At 53.5% G+C, this 23,864-nt stretch overlaps 1 protein-coding gene across 1 annotated transcript; it reads right to left on the reverse strand.

Annotated features, from left to right (window-relative positions):
- Positions 1–463: 463 nt before the first annotated feature.
- Positions 464–14,580, reverse strand: LOC311195610 (ras-related GTP-binding protein A). The gene is made up of 10 exons (XM_084269018.1): positions 14,366–14,580; positions 13,707–13,740; positions 11,455–11,554; positions 10,439–10,505; positions 9,317–9,539; positions 7,014–7,109; positions 5,414–5,536; positions 3,125–3,216; positions 2,031–2,146; positions 464–1,003 (listed from the first exon to the last, which is right to left on the reverse strand). Exons 2-10 carry the CDS (start codon positions 13,731–13,733, stop codon positions 906–908), a joined length of 942 nt encoding a protein of 313 aa, XP_084125144.1. The 5' UTR covers positions 13,734–13,740; positions 14,366–14,580; the 3' UTR covers positions 464–905.
- Positions 14,581–23,864: the final 9,284 nt, after the last annotated feature.

Raw genomic sequence — 23,864 nt, forward strand, 5'->3', positions numbered from 1 at the left:
CACAAAATCATTAAAAAACAGACAATGTCAATTAACATCAGCCCCAACACCATCCAACTGGCTCACTGCAAACACAGCTAGTGTAGCTCACACACACGCTGCCCACAACCACCACGGTCTGGGGTGGGTGTGTAGGCACATGTAGGTCCACGAGGCCCGGGCATGCAAGGAGGGGATGGCCAGTTGGTCAGTTAGGATCTTTGGCCCCTTTTATTTACTGGGATCTTTCCATCACTTTGCCAAGTGCAGAGAGGGTGATGCCAGCCTGCTTCACCTGCTGAGTGAAGTTGGCCTCCACATGTGTGTGTGTGGGGGGAGGGAGGGAAATAAGATTATCTTAAATGAAACTCTGGAATGGCCTTCAGTCCCACACAACCCCCACCCTTGGTAACATGAGGGAGGAAACACAGCTATCACACAGGCCCTAGGTTTTAGCAGAAAGAAAAGCCACTTCCCAAAGCTCTAGGATCCGAAATCCCTGGTAGCAAAAATTTATTTTCATGACTGAAGACAAGGAGAAATTTATAAACGTATTCTAGCAACCAGCCAATGAAACAGTAAATATTCCGTTCCTGTGACTTAATATATGTTCACCCAGGAGCCAAACCCCCCCCCCCAAGGGCCCTGCCACGTGCCACTATGACAACAAGGAGTACAAGACCACGTGCACATCACCTGTCCTCACTCCTTCCCAACCCCACATACGCCAGGGAAGTCTCTTTTGAAGGTCCACAGTGTATCCAGACATCCTCCGAGCGACTAGTGTCCAACATTAAAAGGAGAAAAAATAAAGCAGCACACTCATTTCAAAGCCCAAAGACATCAAACATTGTTAGATTCTCCTAAAAATAAGTAGTTCCAATTCATTTTTTCTCCCCCCAAAGACCACGTGTCTCGGGCAAGGTTCAGCGCATGAGCAGGCTGTGCTTTGGTCCATCCACTCTCTCCAGCTTCTCAAAGTGTTTCCTGGCATTGCGGATGTTGATCAGCGTAGCTGCAGAAGCTGGGCCCAAAAAGGGATGGGGAAGAGGGAAAAAAAACCCCCAGAAAGTTAAAAGAGGTGTGAATAACCAAGTCCTTCAAAGTTAAGCTCTGCCTAACTGCAAGGTCCCTGTCAGCAAGCTCTCTTATTTCATCCCCACTGCTCCTGAGTGGTGCAAGAATTTAACGCTGGAAGGTCAGGGCTCTCTGCAGATCCCAGCACAACACCAAGGGAGAGTGTGTCAGCGAGCTACAGGCAAGCAGTCTGCTCACAGGGATAACTGCTCCAGTCACCACAGCTTCTCACCCACTGCTCCTCAAGCACAACATCACAGCTGGTGACTGAGTCACGGGCGCTGCACAGGCTTTCCCTAATTCAGTCAACCAGCAGAGAAGAGAAGGACAGGCAGCAGCAACACTAAGCACAAGGCTGTCCTGGACAGTGTCTCTTAAGCACCTCAAATCCCAACGGGAGCAGTTTCAGCTGGAGCTGTGAGAACTGTTAAACAGCCCCTCTGTGCCTGCATGGGCTGCCACAGCCAGCCGTGGCTTCTTCTCTAAGATAAATAGATGCTGCTATAATTAGAGAGTCTTTGCCCATCAAGGCAGCTCAGGCAGCAGAAGCAAAAACTCACATACGATCCATCTCTGCTTCCTCTCCAAAAATCACCGGAGCTGCCAGATCAGAACAGCCCAAAATAGGTTATTAGACACGACCTACTAAATCAGGTCACATCTGCTCTAGTGGTTCCCCACCGCTGCTACGATCCTCCACTCGAGGAGGCAACAAACAGCTCAGCTGGCAAAGGCACACGTGTCTCCCCTCCTGCAAGGTGTAAGTTACTTTTTAAGGACATTCCCCCACCCTCAGCTCAGACAGGGCAAACCAGCAGGAGCAGATCCTGCTCTGTCTTTCCATTCCCATCAGCTTTACTGCCTTGTCAGGCATTTGTCATGTTCCCAGAGGAACCCAGTTTAAACCAGACTCGTTTGGCTTTGTGACCCTGCCAAGAGAAGCTGGCCAGAGGCTCATCTGAGCTTTAACTTACGTATTGAAGGGTCTGACATAACCACCATCACGTATGTATTTGATGTAAAGATGTCAATGAAAGCAGCAAAGTTAGAGTTCCTGACCTCCATGCTCTGGAAAGAAGCTGCCAGCTTACTAAGAGGGTGGGGAAAAAAAGAGAAAAAGAAAGAAAAAGAGTAAATTAACTATGGCTGTAACATTGCTCCAACAGCTTTTGTGCCAACACCCCATCATCTGAGTTGCTGGTAACAAAGCATTTCAGTCCCCACTTGGCAGGCAACACCAGGTGCAGCCACAAGTTTGGTTGGTGGGTTATTTAAAGAAAAAACCCAACAAACAACCAACCACTCTCCAGCTTCAGGCTAAATGGGAATGACATAAAATGATTTGTGTGGAGAATGGTAAAGGTAACTCAGGCTACACAGCCCCACTGCCTGGTTGAACCTGCCAAGCCCAAGCAGTCAGTGTTACTGGCCTCAGATGCAAGAGCTCAGGCACTGCACAGGGCAGGCAAACACTCTTGTGGCTATCAGAACTAAGTGTAAAACTGAAGTACCTGGAGGCAGCTCTGTAACCCTGCAGCCACCCCTGCATCCCAGCCAGGCTCCCAGCACTCACAGGTATTACCCACGGGCTGTGGACCTTCAAGGCTGTTGAAAAGCCAGGCTACTCCACAGCAAGCTTTCCCCTTTTCCCTTCAAAATACTGAGAGTGCCTGCAAGCCTCTTCCCCACGAGCCTCTGCTGTGGCACAGGGGCTGAGGTGAAGCTCTCCACCAGCTTCTCCATGGTACTGCCTGCTGCCACTGATTTATCAGCTCAGCCCCACAGCTTTCCTACCTTGCCCAGGGAACAAGGCCTAAAACCCTGGGGTTTTTGGTGTCATTACCCCTGCACCCCAAAACCAAACTTCTTTCAACCATCAGCAAAGGAGGAAGTTACAAAGGATAACAATTAACTCAGTTCTGCCTAAGCATGGTGCAATTTAACTAAGGCACCTCAGCTTGCTGAGGAGTCTCAGAGCCAGGATTAATTTGGAGAGCCTTCGTGCTTCTGGATGAAGCTGAAATACCTGCTGGAACATCTCCCCCACCTAATGATTACACCAGCTCACCTGCAGCTTAGCTTGAATTGTTTAATGATGTTGCTGATTTTCTCAAACCTGTGGACATCCCGCTGTTCTTTGCATTGATAGTGAGAAATGACCTGGAAGGCAGAAAGAGAGAGTGCAGTCAGTCAGTAATTTATTTCAGTACAGGCTTCTCCAGCTCCACAGCAATTACAGGGGAAGCAGGTGGTGACCAGGACAGGGATTCCCTTTGCCTTTTGCTGTCTGAATCTTGGAAACTATTTGCAACAACACTTGTGCTTTCATGGGAAAACAGGACTTGGGAACACAATCATGGGGAAGCCTTTCACAAGCATAGATGCAAGTCTAAGACACACTAGAGACACTACTGAGGTCTGAGGAATAACCAGCATTTTCTATCTTAGAAAGCAGAAGGAGAGGGAAAAGAAAGCAAGACCATCAGTTTGGGTGGAGAAGCAGATACTGGAGAAGTGCTGGAATAGTTTTTCCTTCCCAAGTCTATCATGCTGTGTATTCTCAAGGACTGCACTGGAGAGATTTCCCACTCTGCAGCAGGTGGGATGCACAAGCCCTGCCCCCAGAGCTCAAGCAAGCTGCTCCTCCCCAGGAAAAGCAGAACAAAAGCAGCTGGTTTCCTAGGGAGTTCTCTCTCCATCAGTTCACTGAGTCAGACCAAGACTGCACTAAGCTGCCTGCATTCAGATTGCTTCCCATCCTCTTTCTCCCACACAGCCATCAAGCAGTGGCACGCAGACCTTAGTGCCTGGCTGCAAGAATACAGAGGGTCCAAAGTTTTTAGGGATCATTGCAGGTGACCCACAGCTCCCTCTCCCCACCTATCTTCAGGAGGCTGGTAGCCTACAGACCTTCACTCTTCAGCCCCATCAGCCACCAGGCAGAGAGCTGCCTTTACTGCACGAGGGGAATGGCACACAATCAAGGAGTTCTACCACCTTTCCTCCCACAGCAAAACAAAAAGGAGTATTTTAAAAGCCTTACACTGCACACTAAGCTGTAAGCATCATGAAACCAACCATGACTGGCAGTGTAAGATGCCCATGCACAAGGACTTTACACTTTCCTACCTATGGAGTCACATTTAACAGGCTTGTGAGAACCAAGTGTTTGGTCTGGTTGGTTGGTTTCCCTTTGGCCACCTTGAAACAATCATGTAATTTTGACCTTTTTAAACCTAATTTTCATCCACATAGGGGTTTAGGCAGCTTCAAGGACTCACACCAAAGCTGTCACTCCATGCAAGCTCATTCCTGAACTCTCCAGATAGCTTTGTCTATTACTGTGATTTGAATACACATTTCAGAGGAAGATTTCACTTCAGGAGAAAGGAATCCTGGGGGAAGTTTAAATAGATGAAAAAAAGCCAGAAAAAGTCTTTTTAAGTCACCATTACACTGAAAATAAGTATAGAAATTTTGTAGTGAAGATTATTTTTTTCCTTAAAAAAGAAAAAAGTACTTCTAATAACAGAACTGGTACATACCACCAAGGTGGAACTATTTATTATCTACAGAAGGTAAAAAAAAGCAGAACTTGCCCAGAAATAGCAGGTGTTCACTTCTAGTAGTTAAAGAAGTGAGAAAAGGAATGTCTCCTCTTCCACAGTCCCGCTGTCATTTCAAAATCAGACATGTGGACACCAGAGGAAAGCATTAAAAAAATAATAATTCAGAATCATTCCTTCAGGTCAGCAAGGGTTTTGGTGAACAGCCTGAAAAGGCCAGTCCAGAAACCAAGAGTATGGATGGAGAAGCAGCAACGCTGGTTGTAACCAACACATTTTACCTTGCAGAGACAACAGACTGAAAGAACAGTTACCATGCAGACAGTAGCTCTGAAGGCCACTGCAATCCAAGCCCTTGTGAGCCTCTATCCACACTCTGGGTTTGCAGAGACTCAGACAAAAAGGAGAAATCAAGACCAGTTCAAACATCAGGCCAGGAGGAACTGAAAAGGCTTGTTTCAAGCTAAAGAAGGTTCTTGCTCTGTGCAGAAAGGAATTCTCAAAAAAGTCCCACGGCCAACAAGTAGTTGAGAGGGATATGAAACCCTCTCATAGCCTGGGAGAGACAAATACCCATCGAGCCCTCAGCTCAGTTGCTAGAAGTGGAAATTCTGGGAAGATCCCATAAGATCACGTCAGCTACTTTCAGTATCACAAGCCCTGGATCAACGCACTCTGCCATCTGGCACTGGCTCCTCTCTTTGGGCTACTGCCACGACAGCACTTTCCATCCTGGGAACTCCATCCTAGGCTGGGCAGAGGAACCCAAAGGGCAGAGCTGCTGTATTCACCAGGAACGTGGCTCTCTCAAACAGAAGCACTTCATCGGCCTCGATGATCTGAGCGAAGTTCCGCAGGTTCATTTCCAGCTGCTGGACATTGGGGATCAGCTGATAGACTATACTGGACCAAGCCTGCCAAGACAGACAGACACAACACAAAGGCTGTGTTAGCACTTCTCTGCCTCATCCTCTTGTTACACAACATGATTGAAACCTGATGATTTGCAGTCCTAGGTGTCAGTGACCCCCCCGAAGGTATCTCTACCAGTAGAGAGTACCCAGTGGTACCCCAGACCCAAGTAAACTCTGCACTATGTCAAGTTCTTCTCCACATCAGTCATAGAGAAACTAGAATGCTATGCACCAGGCTTCTTCATCCTAATTTTAAGCTGGCAATGTTCCAGTCTACTGCTTTCAGATAAACCCACTCAAGTTTTCAGAGGTTTGGGGTTTCCCTCTCCTATCTTGAGGGAGGTCAACATGCAGAGGAATACTTGGCAGCTCATCACTGATCCAAGCAGAAAGCTCTAATCTAATGCAATGAGTCAGGAACGAGCCCAAGAAGGGACTGAAGGTGCTGTGATGGGTGGGTGTCCTCACTCAGAGTCAGGGCCTGTAACCTCAGCTCCAACTCACCGCCCACCTGCTGACCAGGGTCTGTGCCAGCACCTGGTCACACGCTCCCCTGAGGTGTCAGCGTGGATGTTTGTCTCCTGTTTACCAAACACTTGCCAAATATCAAGTTAAAAGCCCAACTGAAGGGCCTGAGCTCTGAAGAGCCTCTGCAGGGCTGCATCTAGAACAGCACAGGTCTGCCTCTGGATGCAGATAGAATAACGAGCGTAACTGATGAGTGCTGGGGATGCCTGCAGGAGACGGGGTGCTGCTTAGAAAGGGAGCTGGGTGCTTTGTGATAGGTGATGTTGGGCAGGGAGCACTGCCCCAGCCTCAGCCAAACACATCATACACTGGAGGCAGGGAACTGGCCTGGGATGGATTTGCTGGGACAGTGAGATCTGCCACCCCAAGTCCCGCTGACGCCAAGAGCAAGAGCCAAATGGTGCTCACCCTCAGACCAGCAACCCTGCTGCTTGTTCACATGAGCTGGTGGCTAGGACCATCACTTGTGGTCAGTGTATTCAGGCAGCACTCACCACTCCCACACCCAGAAGACATCTGACACTGCAGTCAAGACTGACCCATGGCAAAACGACCCACCAAACCTCACCCCCACCTCACTCCTGAAAGCAGAGCAACCCCAGGATGGTAAATGCTCGTGTTTTAACAGTGCTGCAGAGAAACATGGGGAACAATTCCATGCTGGATAAACATCACTAAAAGACACAGAAGCTCGTTCTAAAGTAGCCAAAGTGTTTAAGCAGTAGTAACACACTGATACCACGGCTCCAAGATGTGCTGGGGTTTTACTTGGTCTAATTAAAACAGGATGCTCAGATGCCATTTACAACAGCTAACCTGTAGAAGCAGTTGCTGTAGAACTAGAAAGGGACAGTGACTAATAAACCAGCAGCTAACCACTTGCCTTTCTTGTGCTCTCCTTTCCAAGTGGGAGGAGAGAAGCCAGATATGGAAAGAAAGCTGTACAAACCTTGTAAAGTGTTTCATCCCAGATGGAAGTTCTAAAACAAACACATTCCAGGGGACGGGAAAGGCGCTTCAAGTCTTCCTCACGCTCTTTAAAAATCTGGGAAATTAAAAAAAAAATAAAGGAGATCAGCAGCTGAGCATAAATATTTCTGCCTTTGGTGTGGTTGCTGTATTGCATTTACACCCTGTGTTTCAAAGAAATCTCAAATACCTCCAGGACTGGAGAAGACACCAGCAGAGAACGCTGGCCAGGAGGGGCTGGTGGAACCCCCTTCTGCTGGGGCAGCGGGGACAAGCAGACCACAGATGTCTTGCAGAAGATCTGACATACTCAAAGCTGAAATCCCTTATGAGTGTTGCAGAGTAGGAATGGAAGAGGAGACACCTGAGTGTCTCCAAAGACCTGAATTTTGGCCACGTGCAAAAAGCTCTGCCACTGAGAACAGCATAGGAAGAAAAATCATAGAATCATAGACTGGTCTGGGTTGGGAGGGACCTCAAGGACCACAGAGCTCCAACCCCCTGCCACAGGCAGGGACACCAACCTCCAGGCCTGGAGCTACTCAAGGTTGCCCAGGGCCCCATCCAACCTGGCCTTGAACACCTCCAGGGATGGGGCACCCACCACCTCTCTGGGCAACCTGTTCCAGCCCCTCACCACTCTCTCTGTAAAGAACTTCCCCCTAATACCTAATCTAAACCTTCCTTCCTTTAGCTTTAATCCATCCTCAAGGCTCCTCCTCAAATCTGAGCAGTCCTGAGGCACATACTTAGAGATTCTTCTCCTCTCACATCATACTCTGCCCTTAGAAGTTATGGCTATTAGAGAAGGGAGCAGGGGGAAGAGCAAAGACCCCACAGCGTTGCGCCAGGCTCCTGCAGAACTGCTAACAGAGCAGCAAAGCAGCCAGCATCTCCACAGGGGAAGGCATGATGACATCTTCACCTCAACTCAGGGCTTTCAGAAACAGGACAGAGCATTAACCGACCCCAGGAAACGTGGCATGGGCCAACACTTTACAATCTGGGTCCTGGGATACCAAAGGCTTCAGTAAGACTTATGGAGACAGCAATTTGGCCCAGTATTTGCATGCTCTTCTGAGCAGCAGACACCACAGATCTCGATGGCTGTGCAATGATACACACTGAGAGCACAACTGAAGCAGGGCCCCTTTTAGGTTTACCCCTCACTAGAGTCAGCACAAGCATGTAAATCCAGTGTTTGTCCACCAGCCCCAAAACAAACCTGGACAGGACAGCACCACGAGGATGTCTGGAGGGAAGGCAGATGGAAGTAAGGGAAAGCTCCTTGAGTCACTGTACAAACAAGCTCTTTGAGCTATTTCTGCACCAAGCTGGAAGGCAGAACTAACACTGGAAGAGGAGGATCACCACTCTCAGGCAGCAGGAGCAATCTGTCCATGGGGGAGGTCTGGGTATGGTTTGAGCCATAGGACCTCACACAGCCTCCTTTGCAGCTGCCCAGGAATCAAGAAGGAAGTTTAATAAGGCTTCTTCCTCCAGTCAAAAGCCAACAGCCTAAAGGGGCTTCCAAACTTGCTGCAAGCCAGGGAGCAGCCAAGGCTGCACCTGTCTAACACACAAAGCCCATTTTTTCTTCTGGTATCAGGAGTTGGTTGCTTTTCAGTCCAAGCTGAACAAGCAAGGATGGGAAGAACTCAATGTCTTCCAACCGCCCCACAACCTTTTAAAAACTAAAAAAACCCCCCAGAAAACACCAAATTTCTACAAAAAGATTGATGCCTCTGGGGCAGAGGAGTACTTATGAGACAGTCTCAGGGCAGGCCAGCCAAAGAACAGAAACAACTGATGGAAACCAACTTCTAGTTAACTAGGAAAGTTTCAACTCTTCTTTTTTTCTCTGGTTGTGCTTTAAAAGGGAGCCTATGCTGGACCAAAAGCAAGAGCTACAGAGAAACCATCCACCACTGTCACCACCACCACCCTCAAGGCCATCCAAGTGGCAAGCAGTGAGTTTAAGATGGATGGATTTCTTTCACCAAGGACTGGACAAAGTATTAGATAACTGCTGTGAAATGCTTAGAATAGTTGCCACTAAAAATCATTAGTTCTGTTCTCCACCAGATCATATACAAGAGACAGCGACAACAGACAACTTAGGGCAAGAAAGGCTTAGAGGGCTTGAAAGTTCTTAGCATCTGAGAAACCCTTCTAGGAAGAGTGCTGAAGGGGCCACATCTGAAGTACGAAATTGCAGCGTGTTAGTGCAGTCAGAAGATGCTCCCTTTGAAAGCATTTCTATGGCAACTATCAGCTGCTCACCAAATCCCGCTGATCCTCCTGCACCAAGTCCATCTTGTGCACCAGACAGAAGATCTTTGCATCAGGAGAGTTCTGAAGAATGGCCTCCAAGCACGACTGGTAGTAGTGCATGTCCTTCTCCAGCTCCCGGCTCTCTACATCAAAGACATAGATGAGGACTTCCACGTTGCGGAAGATGTTGTCCCGTTGACTGGTGAAGTAGTTCTCCATGAAGGTGTCCTGTCTGAGAAGGAGCAGAGCAGCAAAGCAAGGAGACTCTCATTAGAGGAACCAGGTCTTGCTCTGCACTGTCAGGAAAGGTGCCTCCTGCTAGAAGGGCCCAGGGGTCTGGACAAGCACCCTGGGGTGGCTGAATTCCCCACAGTGTAAGGCTCCCTCAGCAGCTTCCAACCAGGCAAAGCTGGATGCTCCTGAAGAGCATCTGCTTGGCAGTGTCACAGGAAGCTGAAGCCTCCCTCCTGTCACAGCTGGCTGCTCAGTGTCCTGCACAGAGCTCACTGCTTCTGGACCCAGACTGGTTTTTAGAGAGTTGCATTAAACAAAATCCACAGCACCAAAAGCTAAAGTATAAGCAAAGCCACCAGTGTAGGTTCTTATTACAGGATGTAAATCCCTTAACTTCTGCTGGACAGCTCTGCTGAGGCTCTGTCAATAGGAGAGTGCTTTTCAAAAAGCTCCTTCCAGAAGCCACAGGATCACTGTCACCCTTCACCATCACTTCATAGCACGCACCCCACATGGATCAAGCTGGTGACAAGCACTTGTGAAACCAGCACCACCTTCCAGCACCTCAGGAGAAAGCCCAGGTGAAGGGCTCAGGCTTTTTGCCAGCAGAAGAAAGCAGCCAGCAAGGGAAGGGTGGACGTACACACTGCCCCTTCTACACAGGGATAACTCCAGGGAGAAAGTGCCATTGTGCCAACCTCTTCCACCCACCTCCACGCATGAGCCCAAGATGTGGCATCCTTCCTTCCAGAGTTGTCTCACCAGTTTTACAGGACACAGGTAATTGTTCTATTCCCCTCCATCACTCTGGGCCTGGAGGTGCTTTCTTTTGTTACACCCCCAAAGCTAACCACCCCCACACACAGTTTCAAAAGCAAGAGAATAAGCAGTACCTACCCTCCACAGTCCCAGAGGTTTAACACCAGGTTTCCTAGGAATCTAACATGGGAGTGCTCCACATCAACTGCAAAGAGACAACAGGAGGTTTACCGACTGTACCACACACCCAGTTGAGAGCTATTTCCCCAGGCAGAGTGCTGTTCTTCACCAGACAGCCTGCAGTTTGTGAAATCCCACCCAAGCACTGCTGCACATGAATCAGGAGCTGAAGGCACTACAGAAACAGGCAGTTCCCAGAGCAGTTCCAGCCTTCCTGCTCTCTACCCAGGACACTACTCTCCTGAGCAGGATGGCAGTCGGTTCCCCTTTAACAACACCTTTCCTGATCTTTACTCTTCTGTGTGACATTAAATCCAGCACACTCTGCAAGGCCTTAAACAAGCCTTAAAAAAAATTAAATCAGTAAACAAAAGACACAAGCTTTATGTGCAGTCCAAGCTTACATAGGCCAGGCTGTGACATTAAGGCCTCACAGGTGCTCCCCAGCATGGAGCAGTAGATCCTGGCAATGCATCCCCCTGTTTCAGAGGATCACTTGGTGCTTTTTCAGATCAGTGGCATTAGAAGGAACAAAAAAATATGCAGAAGACACTAACTGAGCCCAGGGCAGGGTGCAGAGCAAGATCAGTGCACCTCCAGCTGTGCTAGTGACCAGCTGGCTAACAACAGGAGTGCTCCACCAACACACAGGAGCACGAGGAGGGGCTGGACACTCCTCTGATAACTGAGAAGCAGCTGTTGCTGCAGCTGTGCTTATCAAAGAGTTACAGATAAAAGCTCACTATAGCAGCAAAACTCGGCTCTTGCTGCCTCCCCTTTCACTCCAGCTTCCTACCTGCCCTCAGCTGAACTCAGGAGTGAAGCTTCTTGCAGGGTGTGGCAGTGGGGAGGAGACACCCACCTACCCCAGAACAGAGGAGAGACCAGGATATCGCTGGAGGGAACAGCCTCACCCCTTTAATGAAGAGGAACTGAGCCCTGAGAACCCACAGTTCAGACAAGAGGAGTCTTACTTGTGGCACCCAGGCGCCGCGTGTCCCTGGCGATGTAGTTTGCAAAGATAATGGACCTCATGCTGGTCTTCCCAGACCCACTTTTACCCATCAGCAGCACCTGGGAAGAAAATTTAAAAGAAAAAAAAATAAAAAAAATTAGCTAGCACAGAGCACCAAGGCCTTCACAGCTCCAGCAGGGTTCACCTCTTACTGCAAAGCCACCAAGACACAGCACCAACGTGTTCGAGATGTGAATGCACCAGCAGGGATGGGTGAAGAAGAGACACCCATGTCCTCACCTTCCACAGTCACTCAGTCATGGTCAGGTTGAAAACCATTCCATCTTGTTCACATTTTTGAGCTCTGCCCCCCCACCCTTGCAAGAATCTCTGCCTTTCCAGGCACCACACTCCTGTCCTTCAAGCAACTCCCTGCCACCCAGAAGGACATGCAGCCTGTCCACAGAACCCCCCTTCCTAACACACCCTGGCTGAGGATTCACAGAGCTCGTAATCAGGGCTCTGGGAAGAGTGGGGTCTGTTCCAGAAGCTGCAACAGCCTCCCCCATCCCCAAGCCCTGGCACCTGCCCACTTTCCAACTGTGCTGGCACTTCAGGTGAAGGCCTGTCTTTTCTGATGACATCACAGGCCTTGGCCAAGACAATAGAACAGCTTTATCTCAAGCCTTTAAAACCAGGCTAGAAACAAGCCCTTGGCCACTCAGCACCAGTATTCTCCACCCATTACTTCTGTCCTTATCACACTCTCTTCCTTCTCATAACATGACATGTTTTCTCTTCCCCAACAGAAGTGAAACACAAGTGACACTTGAAGTTTTCAGGTATCAGAAGTCCAGAAAAAAATTGTAAAAGCAGATGGGACAGGCTATAAAGCAGAGGAGATGCTTGACTCCAGAGTCCTGTCTGCAGATCAGCAGGCCAACAGAGAGGTAACACCTTTGGTAGCCAAAAACTAGGGGATGGTTGCAGGGGGAAGAGGGGAGACAGTCACACAAGGCAAGACTCTACAGGGGGATCTAAAAATAAATAAAAAAAAAAAGCAGTGACAGTCAACAAGGACCTGCTCACAAAAACAGCTGTTAAACAAGTTCCAGTTACAAAGTCAAATCCAGCCTTTGGCAACAGCTCTGGAAATCCATCATCAAGGAGAGGTTTAACAAGAGCACGACCAACCCCAGCCCGCCTGCCCAGACCACAGCAGTGCCAACCGCTCGCTGGGAGCACACTGGACTCCCAGCCTCACTCTGTGAGTGCACAGCAGCAGCTGCTGGAGTCTCAGGGCAGAGGAGGAGAGGCAGAATCGCACCACCCTGTTTGCACAAGTGACCCTCCCAAGAGCCACCGCAACGTTTCACAGCCTGGTGAGCGCCCTTGCCCAAGAGCAGCTGACCACAAGCCCCAGTGATTTGGTAACAAGGGCTTTTCCTCAAACAGGCAGGTTGGTTGGGTCACCAGCCTTTCTGGAACAAAGCCCCAGCTTTGCTAGTGTCTTTCCACTGAGCTACACACAGGGCAGAAAGAGCTAACACCAACGTCTCTCATTCTGTACCACCTGCAGAAAAAACACGCAAGGGAACTGACCACAGAGTGAAGGCACAGCACAAGTCAGCCTGCTGGAAAACCCAACTCCCAAGGATTAGACTGTGGAAGCCTTTCAAAGGGGTCAGACAGCAGCACTCAGGGCCAGGCAGGAAACCCAGTCCTAGCAGAAAGGCTGCTGTATGCCTCCACACAGCAGCTTTAACAGCTCTGAACATGCTTCCTGCTATAATACATCCCCACACGCAAACCATAGCTCAGAAATGTGCTACTCCTGCCCTGTGTGTTAAGTTCAATCCTCCCAGGAGCCCCCAGCAAGTCACCAGCTCCCCACACAAGCTTGTCTAAGGCATCAGGGGGGGTGTGTCCCCACAGACCCATGGAGCAGGTTAGAGCAATCCTCTTCCCTTGTACTGTGAAAGATACACTGTGACCAAAGGGTTTTGCAGTAAGTACCAGAAACACACAGCAGTTACTGTAGCTGGCTTCACAGCCAGCCTGCCCTACCCCACTACGCCAGGGAACAAACTCACATCCGATTTGAATTTCTAGCACTTTAAGCAAAGGACACATCTGCTGACTTGAGAGTCTTAAGAGGCACCTGACATCCGAAGAACACACCAAGATACACAGATACAAACACCTAACGACACAACGAGCACAGATGGGGAAGGAAATCCAACTGCAAAGGATTCTGCTTTGCATTCTTACCTTCTTCTTCATGGCTGTGCTTGGCATCACCCACCTAAAGAGAGAAGGACATCTTCTGACGTTGCTCTGCTTTCCTCAGTTACAGGCTTCACTTCAACATCCCACTCCCACCCCCAGAAGTGCCATGCAAAAGGGGAAGCGCTCCCACACTGACACAACTCCCCCCAGCCTCCACCTCACCAGGCACTTGACAGCTTCTGCTCCAGACGGCTGGGGGAAACTTCAGCGAAAGCCTCCTACTGTTAGAAAGCCCTCCAACACGCCCATGGTGAGCAAGGTTCCCGTAATGAGGCGGCCGAAACAGGCCTCAGCAGGATAAACGCGGCCGGCGCTGGAAGGCGGCAGGAGACACCTGCGCAGCTGCCGCACAGCTCGGGTCTCCTCGCACACGGCACCCGGGCCCAGCCTCAGCCACAGCCCCCCACCCCACCCTCCCCGGGATGCTCCGGAGCCCGCACGAAGCGACACAGGGCCGCGGCGTCACGGTACCCCGCACCCCGCCCGGCTGCCGCCGCCGAGACCTGCCCCCCACCCCCCGCGCCCGGGCCGGTGCGTTCGACCAGCCGGACAGCCCCCGAACGCGGTCCCCCTCGGCCGTCCCCAGCCCCACCGGGCCCGGCAGCGACTTCACCTCCCCCGGCCCCCCCTTCCCCCGCTACCTCCAGCCGCGATAGGCGCCTCCCGGGCCGGCTCGGCGGTGCCCGCGGGCGGCGGCGGGGGCGCCTGCCGGCCTGCCCGCCGGAGGCGGCGGAGCTCGGCGGGGCCGAGCGTCACCCGCTCCGCAGTAGGCCTCAAAGCCGCGGCCTCGCGTGGGCCCGCCGCGCCGCCGGGGTCTCGCCTGCTCCCGTCACGGCGCCGGGACCCCCCACCCCCCCCCCCCCAGCGGCGCTCACGAGACCCAGCGCTCGGCAGCCGCCGCCGGTCACGTGAGCGCTCACCCCGCCCTCTCCCGCGCGCCCGTGCCTCCTCCCGTCATGTGATGCGGCGCCGCCAACGGCGAGCCGGGCGGGGCGAGGAGAGGGAAAGAGGTGCCGTCCGCCATCTTAACTACGGGCAGCCCCCCGCTGCCAGGAGGGGCTTTATGGAGGCGGCCGGGCGTGGGCAGGGGCTCCCCGTACGTGCGACGCGGCCGAGCGGAGCCCGTCGGAGCCCCGTACCGCCCCTAGCAGCGGAAGGCTACAGGTAGAGAGCGCTATGAGGCAGGCAGAGAGGCAGCTACCCAGCGCCTCCCATATGGTCTAGCGGTTAGGATTCCTGGTTTTCACCCAGGCGGCCCGGGTTCGACTCCCGGTATGGGAAGCTTCACTTTTTCTTTCCACCGGATTCCTTCTCCGAGTTATTTTTTGCGTCTCCGCAGCCGGATTTCTCAGCCCCAAAGTGTCTTGAGGCCGCGGGAAGCGCCGCGCCACTGCAGACCCTGCCTCCCACCTCCGCTTCGAGTAAATGAGACGGATGTACCTCGCTGCGTAATAGGGGGTCTGCTGCAGTTTTCTCCAACACCTGCCAGAAAATTGCTGTGCCTGTCCCACAGCGTGGTTTAAACCTCCCTGTTATCTGAAGGGTAACAGCACTGTACTGCAACTCTAGCAGCAAAAACCTGCCACAGATGTAACACACACAAAAATGCCTGTGTGTATGTCTAATGCTGACATGAAGGGAGTGTGTAGGGCTGGTCATTTCTGAAGGGAAGTTCCTTGGTACATCTGAGACCTTTCCACTAACTGATCAATAGCATACAGGGTGGGCAGCGGCACGTCTACCCATGGGCTTCACAACCAGAAACGGGCAAAGTTCACCCAGGAATCACAGAACGTTAAGAGCTCGAAGGGACCTCGAAAGATCATCTAGTCCAACCCCTCTGCCAGAGCAGGATCACCCAGACTAAATCACACAGGGACGCATCCAGCAAGGTTTGAATGTCTCCAGAGGAGGCTCCACAGCCTCTCTGGGCAGCCTGTCCCAGGGCTCTGTCACTCTCTACAGTGAAAAAGTTTCTCCTCACATTCACATGGAGCTTCCTCTGCTCCATCTTGTACCCGCTGCCCTTGTCCTATCGGTGCCATCCCTGAGAAAAGCCTGGCTCTGTCCTTCTGACTCTCACCCTTTACAGACATTAATAAGGTCACCCCTCAGTCTCCTCCAGGCTAAAGAGGCCCAGCTCCCTCAGCCTGTCCTCATCTGGAAGGGGTTCCACTCCCTTCATCATCTCTGTGGCCCTGCGCTGGAAGACAGCGCCTTGTCTGTGTGGGGACACGGGGGTGTCCCTGGGCCTTGCCCTGGGGTAGAGCTCACAGGGGCTGGTGACCACGTCTGCTGTGGCGTGGCGGGGTGTCGGAGACCATGGCTTCAGCAGGGCTATGGGCAGCCCGCAAGCTGCTGCTGCCCCGCAGCCAGAGCCTTGTGCCCCTCCTCAGAGCCCCGTTACCTCAGGCACCCGTCAGAGCCCCGTCACCTGCTGTGACACCCCCCCTACCGCAGCCCTAGCCCCTTACACCACGGTTCTGCCTCCGCGAAAGCCCAGCCCGGCTGGAGCCGGGCGCACAGCGCTCGGACCCGTCTCCGCCCCCGGCCAGCACCGCTCACTGCCGGGGGGGGACCTGACGGGGCTGGGAAGGGGGAGCGCGAGGCCAAGGCGGGAGAAGGCGTCGCGCTCTGAAGCGCCGCTTTGCGTCTGCGCGCCGCTCCGGCGGGAATGGCGCAGTGCCTCAGGGCGGCCGGAGGAGCCCGGAGAGGTGGCGGCGTTTGGCCGGCCCATCTCAGGCGTTTCGGGGACCCTCCAGCCGCCCCTGTGGCTGTATAGTGCGGCTCGGGGGGCGGCGTGTGCCGAGGGACAGCGCTGCAGACCCTCGGGGCAGAGGGACGGCTGCCTGAGGGCTGCCGTCAGCCTTGTGAGAGGGGAGCTGTGGGCGTCTTCTGGGGACACGCGGGGCTTGAAGGGGACGGTGGTGTCCCAGCACAACCTGCCCCAAGGCAAAGCGGGTGTCTGTGCCCCCTCTGAGCGTGGCAGAGAGCGGGCGGGTGGGATGCAGGTGCTGCCCAGGCAGTGTCTGTGGACACGGGAAGCCCCCGCTGCAGTTCTTTGCTACTCAAGCAGCAAGTGAAGAATCCCACAGGGCTATGGGGCAACATCTTACCAGCCCTTTGCTGGATTCTGCCCCTGTCCCTGCCCTTCGGACACTGGGGAGCCTGGGATTCACTGTTGTCTGGTAAAACTCATGCTGAGCGCTCCAGCAAGTGACACGACACTTTCTTCCAAGGGAACTTGGGTACAGTTCCACCTTTATTGCAGGTTTTGCTTAGAATCATAGAATGGCATGGGTTGGAAGGGACCCCAAGGATCACAGAGCTCCAACCCCCCTGCCACAGGCAGGGACACCAACCTCCAGGCCTGGAGCTACAAAAGGTTGCCCAGGGCCCCATCCAACCTGGCCTTGAACGCTTCCAGGGACGGGGCATCAACCACCTCTTTGGGCAGCCTGTTCCAGCCCCTCACCACTCTTTCTGTAAAAACCTTCCCACTAATATCTAATCTAAACCTTCCTTCCTTTAGTTTTAATCCATTCCCCCTTGTCCTGCCATTGTCTATCCTTTTAAAAAGTTGAATCCCCTCCTGCTTATAAGCTCCCTTCAGGGACTGGCAGGCTGCAATGAGGTCCCCCCACAGCCTTCTCTTCTCCAGGCTGAACCAGCCCAGCTGCCTCAGCCTCTCTTCGTAGGGGAGCTGCTCCAGCCCTCTGATGATCTCCGTGGCTCCTCTGAACCCTCTCCAACAGTCCCACATCTTTCTTGTATTGGGGGCCCCAGATCTGGACAGAGGACTCCAGATGGGGCCTCATGAGGTCATATCTGGTTGTTTGTAGAAGATACTGAGTGTCAGTAGGTGACGTGCAGGCAAGCACCGGGTATTCACTCTCATCCTTCAGCTGCAGGCACTTTGGTGGATGCAGCCAAAGATATCATCTTCACCTTCCCTGGAAAAAGCCATCCCAAGTTCGTTACAGGGCTTTAAAAGGCAGAGGTTTGGTACCGCCCTGAGCTGCTGGGATTAAGATGAACTGCTCAAAGTAGAATAGATTGGCACAGGAAACCACAGACCTCTACGTAGAGGCACAAAAGTATTTAAGTATCAAGACCTGTCCATGTCAAAGGAAACAAAACATCCAGTTACCTTCGGAGCTACATGCAATTTTACAATGATAAGAGAGCCAGCTGTCCCCTCCTCCTGCCCTACACTGAACTGAAGGACATCAATATATCTTTAGAAGAGTGAGAAGAGTGCACACTGTGTGCAGCGCTGAGGACGTGATTTCTTGGTGCCGGTGCTGCCCATAAGGACACTGGCTGCCTCTCCTTGCTCCAGGGGCACCCAGTAAACAGCTGTGTGAGCTACAGTATTACCAGAAGTGTTTCCAGTACGTCAAGAGCAACTGAAGAGGATCGCTGTGGCGATGCTACCCCCACCCCTTCTTAGCAGACTTCACTTTAGTCAGGATTTCTCTCCCTTCACACCTCCCACACCACCCACCTCCCAACTTTGTGGCATGGGGAGGGGAAGGGAATGGGGTCTCCCATCATGAGATGTTCTCCTCCTTAGCTGGGGGGTGGGGTGTCATTCCTCACCCCCTGCCCCTGCTGCACCGTGGGGTCCCACCCACAGCAGACAGTCCTCCACGAACTTCTCCAACATGAGTCCTTTCCCACAGGGCTTCAGCTCTTTCCCAGCTGCCCCAGCGTGGGTCACTGCTATGGGGGCAGTCACAAATCACAGAATGTCTCAGTCTCTCAGGCCCAGACTGCTCCAGCCTGGTCCCCCACGGGGTCACAATTCCCCCCAGCAAACCTGTTCCAGCATGGATCTCTCCCTCGCTCATCTCTGTCTCTGTCTCTCTCCACGGGCTGCAAGTGCTGGCAGGAGGTTGCTCCAACGTGGGTCACAGCATCTCCTGTCTGTCTCCCCCTGCTCCAGCGTGGGGCCTCTCCACGGGCTGCAGGTGGGGTCTGGGCCTTGTCCATGGGCTGTGGGGGGACACCCGCTCCACCATGGGTTTCTCCAGGGGCTGCAGGGGCATCTTTCCCCCTGGCACCTGGGGCACCTCCTCCCCCCTTCCCTGCCCTTGGTGCCTGCACAGCTCCTCACACCTTCTCCCTCCCTTCTCTGGGGCACAAAGCAGCTGCTGGTGGGTTTTTCTCCTCACTGGGATTCCCAGAGGCGCTGTGACCGTCGCTGATGGGCTGGGCCTTGGGCAGCTGCGGGTCCAGCCTTGAGCCGGCCGGTGTTTGCTCTGTGGGGCTGCAGAGAGCTTCTGGCTGCTCCTTGCAGCAGCCACCCCTGCAGCCCCCTAACTGCACCATAACCTGGCCACACAAAACCACAATCACACAGAAGGTGTGATTAGAGAAACCACCCAGCACAGAAGCATGAACTGACCCATTCTGCCCAGGGGGTGGCTCACCGACACACTGAATGCGAAGAGGCCACATCCACAGCGTGAGTTCTGGGGCTCTTCCTATGTCACTGCGTGTGAAATGCGACAAATCCCCAGGGTGGTATCACCCAGTCAGGTGCACTCCTGCCTGCTGTCACTACAGGGGGAATCTGGGGATGAAGGGCAGCCACGACTGTGTGCAGACAAAGGAAGCCTGAAGTTCAACTATGGGCAGTGTGAAGAAGACTGAGGACAACCACCAGAAGGGGAAAAGCCCCTAACCCTAATTTTACTGCGTGTGCCTGGGCTGTGTAACTGAACCCCAAGAACACATCATCCTGGGGCTGCCCGTTCCAGGAAGCTCAAGGGCTGTGTATGACACTCCTGTGCAGGGACTGTGTGCTTTGCTAGCCCTCTGAAGTGCTTCCAAGGGAACCATCCCCAGCACTGCACTAAACAGTGCCGGCTTAACAACACGGTTACTGAGTTCCTCACCTCAGAGCACTGTCCCCACCGCAGGTTCCGTACCACCCTTTGTGGTTTCACTGCTGCCAGCCTGGCCCAGTGGGCAAAGCTGGGCTCTGGGTCTGAACTCGTGCTCGCCTCTGGGTCTCCACTGATGTACCAACATCACACTCGCCCAACCGGCTCCCGTGGGGTTTTCCCGTCGGGGCCGGTCGGTGCCTGCCGAGGCTTCAGGGAAACCCCGACGGTTGTTGAGTAGGAGCGGCCGCTTCCCTCAAGAGCCCGGCCCCGCATCCCGGCCCCGCCCAGCGGCTCCGGCGGGCACAGCAGCCCGTCCCGCTCGCTTCAGGGGGCGCACGGAGCGGCTGCGGGCGTTTCGCGGGCAGCCAGCGCTCCAAGGGCCGCGTTCCCCGCGCCTCACCGGCCCCGAGCAGGGCAGCGCAGCTCCAGCCGCCTGCCGGGCCGGGCCGGGCCTCAAGCTGCTCCCGAGGCCCAGCACCTCGCTGTCGCGGCCGGTCCCGGGCCCTCCCCAGCGCCCCGCACTCGCTCCAGCCCGGCGAGTCCCGCCGACCGGCAGACGAGCCTCCAACCGGAAGCGTGGATCAGCCCTTCCGGTAGTGACGTCACCACCGCGCCGCAGAGCGCTCGCCTGACTCGGCCGCGCGTGACACCCCCGCTGCTGCACTCGGCCGTTCGGCTTCGCGCATGCGCACCGCCCGCCGGGCAGCGCCAGCGCTGCTGCCAAGGTCCCGCGGCGGTCCTAGGGACGCCGGAGCGCAGCTTCAAGGCCGGGGTGCGCAGAGCGCATGCGTGAGCTGCGCAGCTCCCTGTCGCCGCCTGCCGGCCACTCCGCACCCTGTGCTGGCGCATGCGCCGTGGGGCGCGGGCTGGGCGGGCTGTACCGGGGCCGCCCCCGGCCCGGCCGCTTCCCCGGGTGGGCGCGCAGCCGCCAGCCGCGCTCCCGGGCCCCAGACCCGCAGCCGCCTGCCCAGCGGTGGCTGTGCCGGAGCCGAGCTCCCCGCGCAGGGGCCGGGCAGCTCTCGCCTCTGCTGAAGGGCGGCAGACGGAGCCTCTCCGGGCACCCCGCGGGGCACGTGGGGAACGGGCTGGGGAGCGGCCGGGAAACGGCACCAGGAGAAGCCGAAGAGGACGCGGGGAGCCCCGGCCCTGCTGCGAAAAGCAGCCTCAGCGCGGGACGGAGACCGAGGCGGCAGAACCCGTGCCGGCAGTGACCGCGGCTGGGCAGAGCTGACCCTGATGGGCCCCGCACCGGAGAGCGGAGGAGACCAGAGGGCGCTGCCTGCAGCGCGGCACGCTGTGAGGCACGGAGCCGCCTGGGCTGGAACAGACCCTTTAGATCGTTGAGTCCAACCACAGCCTAACCCTGCCCAGTCCACCTCTAGATCGTGTCCTTAAACGTGTCATCTACGCACCTTTTAAATACCTCCAGGCATGGTGACTCCACCACCTCCCTGGGTGTCCATTCCAATGCCTGACAACCCTTTGAGTAAAGAAATTCTAACTGATCTCCAACCTAAATCTCCCCTGGGGCAATTTTAAGCCATTCTCTCTCATCCTATCGCTTGTCATCCAAGAGGCCAACCCCGACATCTCTCTAACTGCCTTGCAGGTAGTTGTAGCAAATGATAAGGTCTCCCCTCAGCCTCCTTTTCTCGACTAAAAAGCCCCAGCTCCCTCAGCTGCTCCTCACAGGACTTCTGCTCCAGTCACAGGACTTGTGCTCTGTGTCAAGTTAATCACCAACCCCCCAAAAACAGAATCACATGACAATATAAAGCTTTGGTCGGGTCATGCGGGGTGATGCCCCAAGGAAGGGCAGTGCCTTGCCAAGCTGCCTGGCCCAGTGGCACGGCTGGGCTCATTTCCATCCTTATCTCTGGGGTGAGTGACAGAGGGAGGAATCCAAGGGAGGGTCACAAAGAATAGGTTAGAAACTGAAGGAAGGTAAAGTGCTGTCCCGCTTCTGGGTAGTGAAAGAGCAAGAGAACTGTGGGATAAATGTGTCTGTAACACCTTTTAACGTGAACTAATGTGACTGAAGTTAAACAGAGGGAAAAGTGCCAAGGCATTGATCTAACAGAGCAGCTTCCACCTCCAAAGGAGAGAAATCCTGTTTCTGTCAGTGAGGACAAGTGTCCTTCCTGTTACCATCACCTTACGGTGTTTCACAGATCACCAGCACCTCTGTGTAACAGAGAACGAGAGGCACATAAAAAGAAGTAACTTCAGCTACAAAAGCAGTGACTGTACCTACAGAACAAACTGTTTCTGAGAGAGAAACAGAAACTTCTGGGAGAAGCCGAGGCAAGCCCACAAGCGCTTTCACCAGCACCCTTACTCAGACCAGGGTCCCTTAGGTGGAGCTTCTCAGCATGAGAGGACAGCACCTGCATCCTTCCTTGCCTTGGAAGGGCAGAAAATTACACTCAGCAGAAGCCAGAGGTCCCCCAATTCTAGGCATTGCGAGGTGCTCCATGCAGTCACTCAATCCTCACAGCAACTTGACAACAAAGAGATTCTCTTTTCCTTTTTGGGATTTTTTTGTTGTTGTTACTGAGGCAATGAGGAGTAAATGGCAACAATGTGCGACTGCAGTGCTCCTGCCTGGGGAACACAGCAGCACTTCCCCGTCCTTCCAGGGAAGCTGGTTGATCTGAGCAGCATGTTTCTGAGTCGGGGAAAAGCACAGGCAGCCAGTTCATAAAGGAGCAGGTGTTGAAGTTGAAAACCCTGCTCGACAGAAAGCAGCTTGTTGCTCTCTGCACAGCTGGTCAGAGCTGGACTCGGGTGCGTTGACAGCAGCAGAAAAGGCATTCAGTGGTTTTTAATGAGAACAACCAGCCCTCGGTAACACACGGGGTGTTCCAGGGCTGGTTTTGTCCAATTAACTGTGCTACCAGCACTGCAGGCAGCAGCAGCGTTGTGTACTACCACACTGCTCCAGGTGCAGGTGGAACCCCAAGTGTCTGCTACTGCACAGCCCTCCCTGTAGCTGGATGAGTAGTAACTCAGGAGAGCGAAATCCAGAGCAGAACAACCCCCTCACACATTGGTTGTGACCATCCCTTTTCCCAGAGAGTAAAGTAACACCGGAATCTGCTGACTCCCAAGGAAACCTCTGGAAGGGGCTACCAGCCTGATGTTATTACTGGAAGGAGCAGCAAAGCTGAAGGGAAGAGCGCTCTGGGAAGAGGAGTGTTGGTGATGTGTGACCCTGCTCCCCAGTGAAGGCAGACTGACTACCACCACCTCTCCTCACCGCAGCACACAGGGTTTCTCTTGTTCAGAGGGATGGGGCAGCTGTAAGCTGGATCCATTGGTTTCACTACTCCAGCCGGTTCTCCTTTTGTCTTCTCCCAAACTTAGAAATACTGTCTCTTGTCACACATGATAACTGAGGGAAACAGCAACAGCCAGAGCAGAGCGGAGCTGGGAACACATCACAGTGCCCATGTGCCTGGAACGGCTTCTTTATTCCTCTGCACAGGCCTAAGGAGAGAGCAGTAACCACCCAGGCCTACCGACACCCCGGTGCCTCAGGGCTGTTCCCCAGGCCAGGGCAGCTCCTTCCAGGGGAGTCTCTGCTGGTATCAAGGGTCCCCTCAACTGCACTCGTGCTCCTTTATTTTATCCACTTCATTCGATATTATCCAGAACACCCTGTCCACCCTTCCTCTCTCCTGTTACCTGTCACCCTTTGTTACCATTGGTTCCATCTCTATGGCAAACAGCTGAACTTCACATTTAATTTAAATGAGCTCCTGTAACATCTAAGGATCTTTTTTTACCACCTTCTTTTTCTTTTTTTTTTTCATTTTCCTTAAAGAAAGGTCATGGTACACCACTTGCTGTCATGCACTGCCATTAAAACTTTATGGAAATGCTAAATTCAGTGCTTAAGGTTCGGTTATGAGATAGGGAGTCCCCTAATACCTCACTATACCATCGTCTGTTGGGAGTTATTTTTGTTCTGGGTCAATCATGTTATTGCTTGCAATAATTCTAATAGGAAGAAAGGGAAATCTGTGTGATTCACTCCCCGGCATTATTCAGCACTTGGTAAACATCCAGCACACAGCTCTTCCCTCGCTTCTTGAGCACTGGCACAAGGCACTGTGAAGCAACATTTTGGGGATGAGGATTTCATCTGTTCAGCCTGCCCCTGGTCATCCAAACATGTGGCAGAGCAGCTTGAAAGCCAGAGCTTCAGAACCTGCCCAGCTGCTGGGTAATGTTCATTTGGAAG

Source organism: Gallinula chloropus, assembly GCF_964237585.1.
Source record: "Gallinula chloropus genome assembly, chromosome: 11".
NCBI classification, from domain to species: domain Eukaryota; kingdom Metazoa; phylum Chordata; class Aves; order Gruiformes; family Rallidae; genus Gallinula; species Gallinula chloropus.